General features: G+C 34.1%; 1 protein-coding gene across 3 annotated transcripts in view; it reads left to right on the top strand.

Moving 5' to 3' along the window:
- Positions 1 to 598: 598 nt before the first annotated feature.
- The window catches only part of nav2b (neuron navigator 2b), a 117765-nt gene continuing 103692 nt past the window's right edge, over positions 599 to 14671 (top strand). Inside the window, exons 1-2 of one of the 3 annotated variants that reach the window (XM_048157944.1) lie at positions 599 to 750; positions 1120 to 1383. In XM_048157944.1, coding sequence (XP_048013901.1) covers positions 1210 to 1383 — 174 coding nt within the window. In that variant the 5' untranslated portion in view covers positions 599 to 750; positions 1120 to 1209. Of the gene's footprint in view, positions 751 to 1119; positions 1384 to 1468; positions 1644 to 5539; positions 5627 to 14671 lie in introns of those variants that run through there. The other 2 variants (XM_048157947.1, XM_048157951.1) reach the window with 2 other exon arrangements.

Raw genomic sequence — 14671 nt, 5'->3', positions numbered from 1 at the left:
AAGATTCATAATGCTCCAAAGCTTCATGAAGCAGTGTTTTGAAATCGGTCATAACTATAAAAAGTCGTTATTTTGTTTTTTTGGCGCACCGAAAATATTCTCGACGCTTTCTAATATTAATATTGAACCATTGTACTCACATGAACTGATTTAAATATGTTTCTAGTACCTTTATGGATCTTGAGAGAGGAAATGTCATTACTCCCAATGCAGGCCTCACTGAGCCATCGGATTTCAACTAAAATATCTTAATTTGTGTTCTAAAGATTAACGAAGGTCTGGAACGGCATGAGGGTAAGTAATAAATGACAGAATTTTTTTGGGGTGAACTAACCCTTTAACTTTCGCTGAAAAGCCAGTCGTTATCTGTTTAATGGCAGGGTCCATTAAGCTGTATCTTTTGTTCTGAGCAATAACGGTGGAAAAGTTGATACAAAATCTCCCCTGAGAAATATTATCTGGAATAAAAAGTGTGAAGTAAAACCAGACACGATTTTTCTTGTGTGAATGTGTGTGTCAGTGTGGATTGTCTCCTCTAGATGGCGTACAAATTCTTCACGAACAAAGTTCCCATGGCAACGATAAATGCTGCTAAAAGACCTCGCTTTTACGGGGTGGGGTTGGGGGGTGTTCTTTTGGGCTGGCCATGACGTCATAAACAACACTGCTACTTTTCCAGCCGGTTCCGCTTACAATACCCGAAAGAAGAGTTGCACCGTTTTTGTAAACCAAATGGAGTGTCATACTGAGGTAATTACCTTTCTGCTTCTACTTTTTCTTGTTTTGTGTCATAAAATTGCTGCCTGAGTTAAGACATTGCAAGGGAATGTAAATCTAAAACTGTCTAGACAGTGTTGCAAAGTGTATTTAGGAGCAAACGATTTGATTAAAGTCATTTAGTGAAATTGAATTAGTGCAATTAGTGAATTTAATGCAAATGAACTGCATTTAGTGCATTTCTACTCATTTGCACTGAATTTGAAAATGTAAAGGTTCCTAAAGTGTGTCAAAACTCATACTTTCTTTTGGATCTCTTCATGTTCAAAAGTTGTTGACATTAGAGATGATAAGTTGTTCAGACCAGTTTCTGACACTTTTACTTCTCTCTCTCTCTCCAAGACACACACACTTCTCAATCCATGCGTGACTCTAGGTGGCAGAGGATCTCCAATATGACAGCTCTATGGCTAATATGAAATGTGACTTGAGATGCTCACTCGTGCATCGCTGGAGAAAAACGAAGCTTCTAGGACTGAGCCACCCTCGGCCCCCCAGCAAGTTCCATTACTGCTCACTTGGGATCATGAACCAAAGATCAGTGCAGATCCTCCAACTCTGGTTGTGCTGGACCAAACCATTGAACAGCGGAGCAGCCAAATGAAGGTTAGCAAAGCCCCTCGTTTGATCCTAGCTTTAATGACCAAAATTAATGTCTGATAAGGGGAACATCTCGATCGAGGAAGGATCTCGGAATATCTCGCATGTTTTGGAGTGTAGATTTGGTTGGGAGCCCCGGGTTTTCCGATATAATGGAGGTAGGTTCAGAGACATGCCAACATCTCTGTCCTCATCACCAGCTGCACCAGCAACAGCTTCAGCAGAAGAGGAAGACTATCACCCATGCTCTCGAAGACCAGAAAAAAGTAAGCTGAGCATATTTAATTCACATTATCGAAAAATTCATAGCTATATTTTGTATTTGCTGCAAACACATCTCTGAAATCTCCTTTCCTATTTTACTCGCAAGGTGAATTTTTGTAAAAGTAGGTTTTTTTTTAGACCAAACTCTGTTTTCATTCCAAGAATGCTTGAAAAAGGAAAAATAACTTTTAAAATTAAGACATTTTAAAGGGATTATTTTACCTAATCCTATAAGACTTTTCCACTCTTTCTTCAGTAGAACACAAAAGATGATATTTTGAGGAACTGTTTCATCCATACTGTTAAAGTAAATAGGTTACAAAATACATTTTTCAAAATATCTTCATTTATGTTCACAGAACAACATGAGGGATATTAAATGATGACAGAATTGTCATTTTTGGGTGAACTATCCCTTTTCATAAACAAATACATTAAGTAGTTTCCACATGGATGGCAATTTCCGAGCCTTCGTTCACTGAATATTCCAAAACACACGTACTTAGAATAAGTTAAAGTGAATGTACAAGCAGCACATCATCCATGTGTTCTTCAGAGCATGGAGAGTTTCTATTGACACTGGTACCCCAGTACCCATATTCGAACAGCTGGGGCACCATCCATGTTCGTGCTTTGAAGAAGCCACATTCCATGTTAACTGTCAAATCCTTTCGTTAATTTGCCATGATATGTGAGGGTGATTAGATCTAATGATTTGCTGGGTGTTAGACAGACCTGGAGGCCCTCGTAGGAACTTCAACATCATCAAGAATCAGCCTCAAATCCCCCCAGACGTATGCCAGGCTAATTGTCTGGATGAACTAAGCTTATGATTAGCCAAAGAATGTGTTGCCTCAAAAATGGTACAAAAAGGGATAGTTCACCCAAAAATGAAAACTTTGTCATCATTAAATCATCCTCATGTTGTTCCAAACCTGTATGAGTTTCTTTCTTCTGTTGAACACAAAAGAAGATATTTTAAAGAATGTTGGTTGACATCACCCATTGACTTCCATAGTAGGAAAAAAATACAATGGAAGTCAATGGGTGTCATAAACTGTCTGGTTACTCATGTTGTTCAAAATATCATCTTTTGTGTTCAACAGAAGAAAGAACCTCTGGAACCTCTTGAGGGTGAGTAAATGATGACAGAATTTTTGGGTGAACTATCCCTATAAGGGCTGAGCTCTTTGTGTAGTTTTCCTAAAAGTTACATGCATACGGTGGCCTATCATTTATATTATACTACACTGTAAAAAAATCCCAGTAAAATTTACGGTAAAAAAACGGCAGCTGTGGTTGCCAGAACTTTACCGTAAAAAATACAGTAGCAACGTAATCTGTTAAATTTACGGTAAAATAACGTATTTCATTAACTGATATAATGTTAATTTACCAACCTAATGAAGTACTAATATCTGTTTTGTACCTTTATAATACACTGACAGTCACCAAACACAGTGGTGATAAGAGTCACATGATGAATCAAAGTTCATCACAAGCAGCTTTTCCACAAGCTGAGGAGGACAATACTAATATATAGAAGGTTATTTCAACGAAAATATATCAAATGTGAAGTGTCACGCAGGGAATTGTGGGAATGTCAATTTACGGTTTTTCACTGTAAATTTTACAATGAATTGTTATTTTTCACTTCAAAAAACGGTGAATTTAACGGTATTTTACCATAAAATTACAGTTTGAAAATGACAGTTTTTCACCGCAGCATTTTTACAGTCTTTTACTGTTAAAATCACAGTCATTTTTTACAGTGATATAAATTAGGACTACTTTATGCTCCCTGAAATTATCTAAATTCATTTTAATTCAGAAATTAAACTCATGATCATCATAAAAGATGTATAGTCAAGTGTTTTGTGCATTTTTAATGTATTTATGTCAGAATACTTTTTAGGGTCACTGCATACTGGCTTGTTCTTGTTCCTTGTAGAACGTTTCTATGAACCATCCAACATCAGATATTTCCCTCCTTCTGTGGCCAATAAAGAACGAGTGTTTGCTCAGTTCACCTGCAGTGCAGCTGCACATTCATTATTACAATAAGGGTGTCATGGCTTGACAGTTCAACAAAGAACAGGTTGTTCTCACCAACCCTTGGCATACCCCGTTTCTCTGAATTAAAACGAGATGTTGATTTTATTTATGCAGGTCTTCTCCAGCAACCGTCTATGTGTGTGTGTGTGTGTGTGGTTTTCCTGCAAAATTTCCACTGAGGTCTGCAACATAAATCCAGATTAAATTGTTGAAGGCTTCCCAATGACCCCCCTCTGAATGCTTTTCTTTCACGACCGAGCTGAGCTCGGCCTGTGGACTTGTGTGTTAATTCACTGTTAGCCCTGTCATCGCCATTAACTGGTTCCACTGACACGGAATCTAATCACTTTATAGGGGCCGTGAGGAACGAAGAATTGTCCAAAGTCCTCCTTCTCAGTGAAGACGAGCTTGCCAGTAGACATTAGGCTCTACTTGCCTGACTGACTAGCAAAGCTAAAGTTCTTTTCGCTTAACTTTGCCGTGAGTGTGTTAGATACACATGTGAGCTGTTCTGATTTAGCTTTCTGTTCCAGGCACTCACCCAGTCAGGTTCCACTGGGCTGAAGATCAACATTTTGAAGTTTGTGGTTTACTTTCAAGTCTTTTGAGTTTTTCGATGCACAATTTTTCACTTGTTGGAGTTGTTGGTTCACCTGTACTTAGACACATAGAACGTGGTTCAGCGTATATGTTTATATTAAATTCTGACACATTTTCACTATGAATCATTGAATACTGAATGTTGAAATGTTTACAAGTAACCTTGGTGAGCTAATAGGTGCATTGAGCCAATGTCTGAATAATTACAGAAATTTAAATTTTATATTTATTCTATTGTAAGTTTGAAGGGTGTTTGACACAAAATGTATAATTACAGCACAAAATATACAATATTATTTATACAACTGCCTCTCGAATGCCTTCGGCAGTCTTTTTTATTCATTCATTCAATCGATTCTTTCAGAAACACTGATTCATTCAAGAGTTAAAGGGTTAACTGGGTTCACCCAAAAATGAAAATAATGTAATTTATGACTCATCCTCATGCTGTTCCACACCCGTAAGCCCTTCGTTCATTTTCGAAACACAAATTAAGATATTTTTGTTGAAATCCGATGGCTCAGTGAGGCCTGCATAGCCAGCAATGACATTTCCTCTCTCAAGATCCATTAATGTAATAAAAACATATTTAAATCAGTTAATGTGAGTACAGTGGTTCAATATTAATATTATAAAGCGACGAGAATATTTTTGATGAGCCAAAAAAACCCAAAATAACGACTTATATAGTGATGGCCGATTTCAAAACACTGCTTCATTAAGCTTCGGAGCATTATGAATCTTTTGTGGCTAATCATGATTCGGATCACGTGTCAAACCACCAAACTGCTGAAATAACGTGACTTTGGCACTCCGAACCACTGATTCGACACAAAAGATTCATAACGCTTCATGAAGCAGTGTTTTGAAATCGGCCATCACTAAATAAGTCGTTATTTTGTTTGTTTTTTGCCGCACAAAAAATATTCTTGTCGCTTTATAATATTAATATTGAACCACTGTACTCACATGAACTGATTTAAATATGTTTTTAATACATTAATGGATCTTGACAGAGGAAATGTCATTGCTGGCTATGGAGGCCTCACTGAGCCATCGGATTTTATCAAAAATATCCTAATTTGTGTTCTGATTGTGTTCTGTTTTCATGAGTGAATTATTGAATTAAGTCAACTGAATGTTCACACACATTCAGGAACGAATGCGACTGTTTTTATGAGTGAGAATCATTCTCCTCGAGTTTTTTTGAATCATTGAATCATTTAGTTCACTGATTGATTCATTCTGCTGTGACGTTTTGGAAAGCAGCCGAGGCAGTGCTTTTCGACGGAGTTGTTGACAGAGCAATTAACTGGCGATATTCTGAAATGTAAGTTACTTGTATTAACGTTGGTGAACAGTTATAGCCTACTAAATCAACATAAATTGCGCAGGTGTCATTTTAGATAATCGTTTAGTGATGTAGGCCTAACGTAAAGATGAATTCACAATTCGCGCGACAGGGTTCCTTTGTCAAGTTTTATGGTTTTGTTTCTCACAAAATCAAGTATCCGTTCGTTGCCATATGCTTTAGAAAGCTGCATTTATGCATTTATGCAGCTTTCACGTGCCATCAGAATTATCTTAAATACGAGTTTCCCAGTAGGAGTTTGGACATGAACGCCCTTTCAAGTCGTATTTACTACTAGAAAACTCGGAGATAATTTTGATACCCGATTTGGGCGTGCCATAAACATGGGAGAACTATTGCTGATTGGTATTCTTTATTAGTTTTTTTCCTACAACCTTGTCTTCTCGTAACAATATTGCACATTTACATATATGTATAATAATTTGACCGAAATTACAGAATTACGGCTTAAGAAGTGGGAAGTAGAAAATTTCGTATAGCACAGTGTTATTCTCTGGGTCAGTAGGTCTTATAGTGTAAAGGTCAAAAATGCTATCAGTACAGCAGCTTTCTGAGCAGAGAAATCACTTCTAATTGTGGCAATGGAATATATTACAAACAAACAAAAAAGAGACTTTATGTAACAGTTTTGCTTCAGTTTTGCTTGGTTCAAAAATGTTTAGACATTTTAATTGGAAGACAAGACAAAGATACTCATTAGGAATATGATTTTTTTTTTTTTTTTGCATTGTAAACAGATGTTATGACTGTCATACATGCATGCATAATTCATTAACAGGCATGAACTGGTAGAGTTAGCTAAAATGGCTCTGCCACCAGGACACCATTTGATGGTGAAGTCCCAACTCTTCCTGTGTCACCACGCCACATCTCCACAAATCAAAGAGATGGGGCATCCTTTGCCCTTTCAATTTAAATGTGGATGCCTCAAAAAGGCTGAGAGTGTGTAAGTTTCACTTTCTTGATTCAAAAGAAGCTCCTAGTATTGTCTCACTGTCAGGGCGCACTGTTTGCTAAAAGCAGGGTCTCAGGGTCACGTGTGCAGCCTTTCATAATAAGATACTACATTCATCATTAATTCTCAGCACAATAGAGGGTCGGTGAACAGTTTTGGTCGGATTTGAACCCAAATGACAGATGTTTAATAGAGTTTCTGTTTGTTTCAGATGGTATTTGAAATGTACACACTTAAAGGGACAGTTCATCCAAAAATGAAAATCCTGTTGCTGTAATGTTTGTAATGCCGTGATACTCACCCTAATGTTGTTTCAGAACTGTATGAATTTATTTTCTGTGTGCAAACAAAAGACACTGGTTCCTGGTTCCATGCATTTACAATTTAACACACCGGAGCTTCAAATGCTTCAGGATGCAGAAACACTATAAAAGAGACAATTTTCATTTTTGGCTGAACTGTTCCTTTAAATATTAATGCTTGAATATCATCCTCTCTTGCTGTGCCATTGGATAACATTCTCTGTAGGACACTTTTCATTTACCTCTTCATTTTCCTCTTGTAATGCTAATTCACTCTTCTTTTTTTTTCCCTTCTCTAGTACCATTAGTTGCAGTTTGGGTTAAATCAGGTGAATGACTAGCCACTATTGCATTGTGGAAATCATTTGTTTATTTCATCTTAATGTTTGAATTAAAAATATTACATCCTGTTTTTAAATTTAATTGTATTGATTGATCTCTTCACAATATACTCACTCTAGAAAGTGCTGGGTTAAAAACAACCCAAGTTGGGTTGAAAATGGATGAACCCAGCAGTATTTAACTCAACTATTGTTTAATATTGCTTGCTTAAAATGAACCCTAAGTATGTTGGAAATGCACATTTATTAATATGTTTGATAAATGAACATTTATTAATAAGTTTAATTAATAATAAATAAACAATAACCATTTTATTAAATTGCTTATTAATAAATGTTCACCTTTTGATTATTATTTTTGCCTCTAGTAATTATGTGTCTGATTTTTAATTTCCAGCCTATTTTGGAGAGGACAGTAAAGAGCAGTTAGGAAAGCATTGGGCTGAGAGAGGGGGGCAGGATTGGTAAAGGACCTCGAGATGGGAATCGAACTCGGGTTGGCATGAAAGAATTTGCGGCATATATCGGCGCACTAACCACTAGGCTATCGGCGTCGACAACCCAGCATTTTTAGTGTATAATCTGTAAAATGAAATAGGATCTACTGACCAGAACAAGTGAAAATCTGTTGAGTTGTTCAATTGAAAAAGAGTCAATAATACATAAAAATGAACTGCACTGTAAACCCTAATGGTCAAAATAATTAATTGGTTTGAGTAGGACAAACTTAAATTAAATTTAGTTCAGTCAAATTAACTTTTCCGAAAATTTAGCACTTTCTTTTTCTTTCAAGTTCACAGAACTGATATATTTTAAGTAAGCTGAACTTTTTCATTGTTTTGATTTTTATAAACTTATTTCTTTTAATTTAGACAAATTTTAAGTTTAGCTGAAACTGGGCTGGGATTTCTATTTTCCAGCATGCTTTGCCCATTGCACTCGAAAGCGAGAGGAAAATGTTAAAATTAAGTTTTATATAATGGGGTTTTTTTGTGCAAGATTAATGTTAAGTGGGAGATTTAGTAGTGATTAATGTTTTTTTATGCTAATTTAGAAGAGTTTCTGTTAATGTTGGTTTTTGGAGAGTTAGCATCATGATGACAAGTGGTGCATGCGGCTTGGTTTGAGAGCAAGTATGTAAAATGCTTTATATTGCTGTACTTATTCAGCAAGTGCTAAACCATGCTATTGTTAACATGTTAAGTATTTTCTGAATTAGCTTGTTATAGTTAAAGGTGCCCTAGAACTTTTTTTAAAAGATGTAATATAAGTCTAAGGTGTCCCCTGAATGTGTCTGTGAAGTTTCAGCTCAAAATACCCCATACTTTTTTTTTAAAAAATTTTTTTAACTGCCTATTTTGGGGCATAATTAGAAATGAGCCGATTCAGGGTGTGTGGCCCTTTAAATCTCGTGCTCCACGCCCCAAGAGCCCGCGCTTGCCTTAAACAACATAAAAAAAGTTCAAACAGCTAATATAACCCTCAAAATGGATCTTTACAAAGTGTTCGTCATGCAGCATGTCTAATCGCGCAAGTACAGTGTTTATTTTGATGTTTACATTGATTCTGAATGAGTTTGAGGCTATGCTCCGTGGCTAACGGCTAATGCTACACTGTTGGAGAGATTTATAAAGAATGAAGTTGTGTTTATGCATTATACAGACTGCAAGTGTTTAAAAATGAAAATAGCGTCGGCTCTTGTCTCCGTGAATACAGTAAGAAACGATGGTAACTTTAACCACATTTAACAGTACATTATCAACATGCTAACGAAACATTTAGAAAGACAATTTACAAATATCACTAAAAATATCATGTTATCATGGATCATGTCAGTTATTATTGCTCCATCTGCCATTTTTTGCTATTGTCCTTGCTTGCTTACCTAGTCTGATGATTCAGCTCTGCACATCCAGACGTTCTGCCCTTGTCTATGCCTTTCATAATGTTGGGAACATGGGCTGGCATATGCAAATATTGGGGGCGTACACCCCGACTGTTACGTAACAGTCGGTGTTATGTTGAGATTCGCCTGTTCTTCGGAGGTCTTTTAAACAAATGAGATTTATATAAGAAGGAGGAAACAATGGAGTTTGAAACTCACTGTATGTCTTTTCCATGTACTGAACTCTTGTTATTTAACTAAGGTCAAGGTAAATTAAATTTTTGAAAATTTTTGAATCTAGGGCACCTTTAAGCTACGTTTAAACAAATGAAAATGTTTACATTGAGGTTACATGACAATTTTAAGTTAAGTGTACTCAAACATTTCAAGTTAAGAACTATTAAAATGTATGAGTACAAAATAAAAATCTGCCAGTTCTGCTTACTTAAACTTTAAATTTCTTGACTTAAAGAAATTATTTCAACTTATTCTGGTACAACAAAGCAGAATGAGATACACATTATGCTATACTTATCAGTGAATCGTTGCACCTTTTCTGGAAACATTTTTTCCATTATCATTCTTATGAGAGACATGTTATGTCTGTCTGGAATCCATTGGAATTTAAGAGTCGTTATCGTTTTGTCGTTTTGTGATAAGGAAATTCCAAGTCTTTCTTAGCAGATCCTGTTCCCCTGCCTATTTCTGTTCTACTTCTTTTTGTCCTTCCTGTGAGCTGGAAGCTCAGTGGCACAGTGCACTGTAAATGGCCCCAGTGATTTGATGGGAGATGACTGGTTTTCTGATAGACTCAGGCAGCTGAGTTTTCTTTCCTTTTAACTCTGTCTTTGGCTTTGCTATTGTCTCCTAGCCCAGTTATTTTGTATGCTATTGAAGCACAGTGGATAAGATCAGATGTATGTAAGATAAATATAGGGTGAATTCAGGTGAATGTGGCTATAGTTTGATCATATCAAAAGTGGCCTGGTTTACCTGAATTCACCTTAAATGTAATAAAATATCAAATAAGAATATGTTTTCAAACTACCCAACTAATATGGACAACTGTTCAAAAAAGTATGGGGCTTGGGGTTAGGGCTAATGTAAAACAGTAATATTTTAAAATATAATTACAGTTACAAAATAACTGTTTTATATTTTAATCTATTTTAAAATGTAATTTATTCCTGTGATGCAAAGTTGAATTTTCAGTATCATTATTCCAGTCCTCAGTGTCACAATGATCCTTCAGAAATCATTCTATTGTGCCGATTTGCTGCTCAAGAAACATCTATCTATCTATCTATCTATCTATCTATCTGTCTATCTATCTATCTATCTATCTATCTATCTATCTATCTATCTATCTATCTATCTATCTATCTATCTATCTATCGACAAGTCTTTGAATCAAAGGGGGTTTGGGTGATAAAATGTAGCATGAGAAGTGTTGCTGAATTTTACCCCTCTTTTATCCTCCATCTTTTCTTGTGGAGAAACTAGAATGTGGCTTTTTAATAAGTAAGTGAGTGGGACTGAGGGTGTGAAGACCACCTCGTGGCAGTGATGCGTTTTCAAAGGGCAAACCTCCCCCATCCATGGCTTTGCTTCTCTAAATAATAGATGAAGTCTCAGAAACGCCTCACAATCAGAGTAAGGGGCTGCTGAACACAACCCTTTCAAAGACCCCAGATGGAATTCAATTGACTAGTTTCACATTGAGTTGTAAACACTTATATCAGGTTTTTTTATATATATATTTACAGCCTTTAATTTTCAGTGAAGCAAAAAACTTGCAGTACAAATTCAAAGTATATTCCCTTGCAAAAGTGATATATTAAAGTCTTCATGTGAACAGAAGAAAGTTTTGAAGTATTTCAGCAAAAGCATGTTACTGGTCTTTGCTGTGAAGGGGTCAGTCTAGCAGTAGGTGGCAGCACTGCTGCAAATTGCAAAGTCACTTCCAAGATAATAATTGTTCTCTATAACTGATTTTAAATACCATTTGACTCAAGCATCAGATTGTCATATATTTTTATTTATTTATTTATTTTATGCACTACAAAAATCTGAAAATGCCTTCAAGCTTACACTTAGGGTTTGGGTTCATATAGATAAAAAGATCAAAGGCTAAAATAATTGGTCATTGGGGTCATTAGCCTGCTAACTCATTAAACATTGAAAATTACCACTTCATTACGTGGCAGTTTCAAGAGAAGATGATCTCTTTAGTTTCCGAAATTAAATGTGCTTACTAAGGTGGGTATTTATTTATTTTTGTGATATTTACTTATATAATATTGAAACTTTACTTTCTTCATATTTTTTTAAGTGTGCAAATCTACAATTTCTTCCTGAATTTTAAATGTCCCAAAAAGTCTCATAGATGTTAAAGGAGGGAGGGATTTTAAATGTTACATAAGTAAATATGTGAAAAATCAATCAATCAATCAGATATAGGCTATATCTGATTGATTGATTGATCGATTTTTTCACATATTTACTTACGTAACATTTAAAATATTTATTGTAATAATTAAATATTACTTTTTATTGCTCAAACTTGCAGTATATCCACAAAAAATATCCCATACATGTTCAAGAAGAGAATTTTGCAATGTAAAAGTCAAGTTTTTTTACTTTTTGCTGAATATTCTGGAATCATTGCCACATTTATGCGTTAATCTGCACCGCTAACTCACTAAAAGCTTGTAAACGTACTTCATAAAGTAGTTCCTGACTTAATTTGTCCCAGTGGTTGCATGTAGGCTGGTATATTCTGGTTCATTTTGCCATGAGCTCAGAAGTTTTTGGGCATGAGTGACATCACACATAGGTTGACGTGTTTTTGGGTTTTTCTGTGTTTCCTGCAATCAGCATTAAGTTGGACTGCGGAGTCTAGAAACGGGTGTGTGTTTAACCAAATATCAAAGCCATGAGGATTTGGCATCGAAGGAGTCTACAATTGAACAGCCCCAAATATGACATTAATCGGATGGTTTGTTTTTATTTCTATCTGGCTCTGTCGGCAATTGATTTAACATGTGTTCTTCCTTTCCTCTAATTCAAACCTTTTCAAACCACCTAAATGAGATGATTTGGAGAAGTGGTATATTCATTTCTAGAAGTTCCTGAGAATGCTTAAGCTTTCAGCATTGTTCCTTCCACTTGAAGAAGCTAAACTATTTATCTCATTGCAGTTTGCTCGTGCCTTGTCTCTCCGATGGGAGCGAGAAGAGCGCAATTCCAGGTTCCTTAGACACCTCTTGTCTTATCAGAGGCATTGTTCCGTATGTGTTCCTGTTTCACACGTTTGCTTCCTCTAGGCCAGCCATGTCTCTTGTCACGTGCCACTGTGATTCTCTTCTCTATCTCCTTCTATTTATACCTCCTCCATGTTCTCTCCATGCATTGTGGAATGCATTGTTCCATGTTCTCTCCATGTTCAAGCAGCACTGCCGATGGCTTTGACCTCCTAGCTTAGGAAGGAAGGCCATTCAAGGATTTGTAGAAGTGCCATAAAACATAAAGATCGACTTCAGTTGAGTAACATCTCCCATTCTCTTTCAAATGGCACAGTGTACGTGTATTGATGAATAATGCATACTGTGAACGGTGATAGCTTACACTGTAAAAAAAGAATTGTTGGTTTAACTTAAAGTAAGTTACCTGTTCATTGAAATTAATTTGAGTTAATACAATGAAGGTGATTGGTTTAATCAACAGAAACTCAAAATATTATGCTATCTGAACTACATTAATTATCTAAGTTGATTTGACAAAAGAAAAAATGTTGTGATAACAAATCATGAAAATAATTTTTTTTACAGTGTGGTGGTCTCTAAGCTGGTAACACAAGCAGGTTTGACCCCAGCTAGGAGTAACTTGGTCTTGTGGAGTCAGACTTTTGTTAAATATTTTTATTATTAAAAATATTTAACAAATTAAAATATTATTTTTTAATATATTTTTTAAATATATTTTATATAATATATTTTAAATATTATTTTTTAATATTAAATATTAAAAATACTTAATATTATTAAAAATATTTAACAAATTTTTATATTTGTTAAATATTTTTATATATATATATATATATTATATATATATATATATATATATATATATATATGCATATGTTAAAAATGCATGTAAGAGGCAGTATGATCAATATATTAAACTTGTGAAATCTTATTTATTAATTAATAAATCGTTTAGATTTTTTATTAAATATTATATTCATTTTATTTTTGTAAATGAGTACATTTTATAAAATTTAACATCTTTTGATTACATTTTTACGATCACATGCATCAAACAGGACAAACTTCCTCAGAAGTTAAGATTTCATGTGAAACATAATTATTTTGATATTTTGCTACTTATTTCATTAGAGTCGGACTGATAATTGGTTTGGTATTTTTTTTACTTAATATTTAGAATAATTAATTAAGTAATATTAATTGATCTACAATAATAATAATTTAATAATAATTTATCATTTACATAATAAATAGCTGTTATATAATATAAGGATTTTTATAAACAATTTTAAACAATTGTTTTTAATAATACAATAATAATAATACTTTAATTATTGAATGATTTAATTTAATAATAGTTGTTTATAATTATATAAATAACATATTATTAATTCTTTAATTACTATTACTCATAGTAATTATTATTATTAATTACTACTACTACTACTACTAATAAAGTCATACTAATTTATTATATAAAATAATAAATAGTTATAATGATTAACAATTATTTAAAAATAGTTTTGATAATAAAGTAATGCTAATTTATTATATAAAATATTCATAAATAGTCATTTATAATTATAAATAACTATTAATAAATAGTTATTTATAATTATAAATAATATTAATATTTATAATCATTTTAATTATAATTAGTAGTTATAATAATAGTTATAATAATACTTCTATTACTAATAATTTATTTTTCGCCATAGTAATACATCTACAATAGTAATAATTGATTTATTATAATAAAATAACACTATTAATTAAAGGTGCAGTGTGTAAATTTTAGCGGCATCTAGCAGTGAAGTTGCGAATTGCTATATAGAGAATCTACGGTGGCCAACACAGGACAAAAATGTCGTCTTCTGAGACAGCAGAGAGTAGCTAGTCAAGCAAACGTGCTCTGTAGAGCAGTTTGTCCGTTTAGGGCTACTGTAGAAACATGCCGGCGCAAAATGGCGACCCATGGTGTATGTAGATAGAAATGTAGAAAAAACATAACGGTTCATTATATAAGGTCTTTATACACCAACATAGTATGAAAACATAGTTATGTATATTATATTGCATTTCTGTCAATAGATCCTCCTAAAATGTAAACATTGCACCTTTAAAAAACTTAAAAATGTAATAAAATATTCATAATGAATATTGTTTTTCAAGCTTGATCTCTAGTGTTCATAAGCTCCAGTTCGTTTTTAAAGTTTTTCATCACAACAAGCAAGCAATGTTTTCACAGATTAAA

The sequence above is a fragment of the Megalobrama amblycephala genome, linkage group LG15 (genome assembly GCF_018812025.1).
Source record: "Megalobrama amblycephala isolate DHTTF-2021 linkage group LG15, ASM1881202v1, whole genome shotgun sequence".
Taxonomy (NCBI): domain Eukaryota; kingdom Metazoa; phylum Chordata; class Actinopteri; order Cypriniformes; family Xenocyprididae; genus Megalobrama; species Megalobrama amblycephala.
Note: the sequence above shows the minus strand (reverse complement) of the source record. Positions and strands in the feature narration are given on the sequence as shown.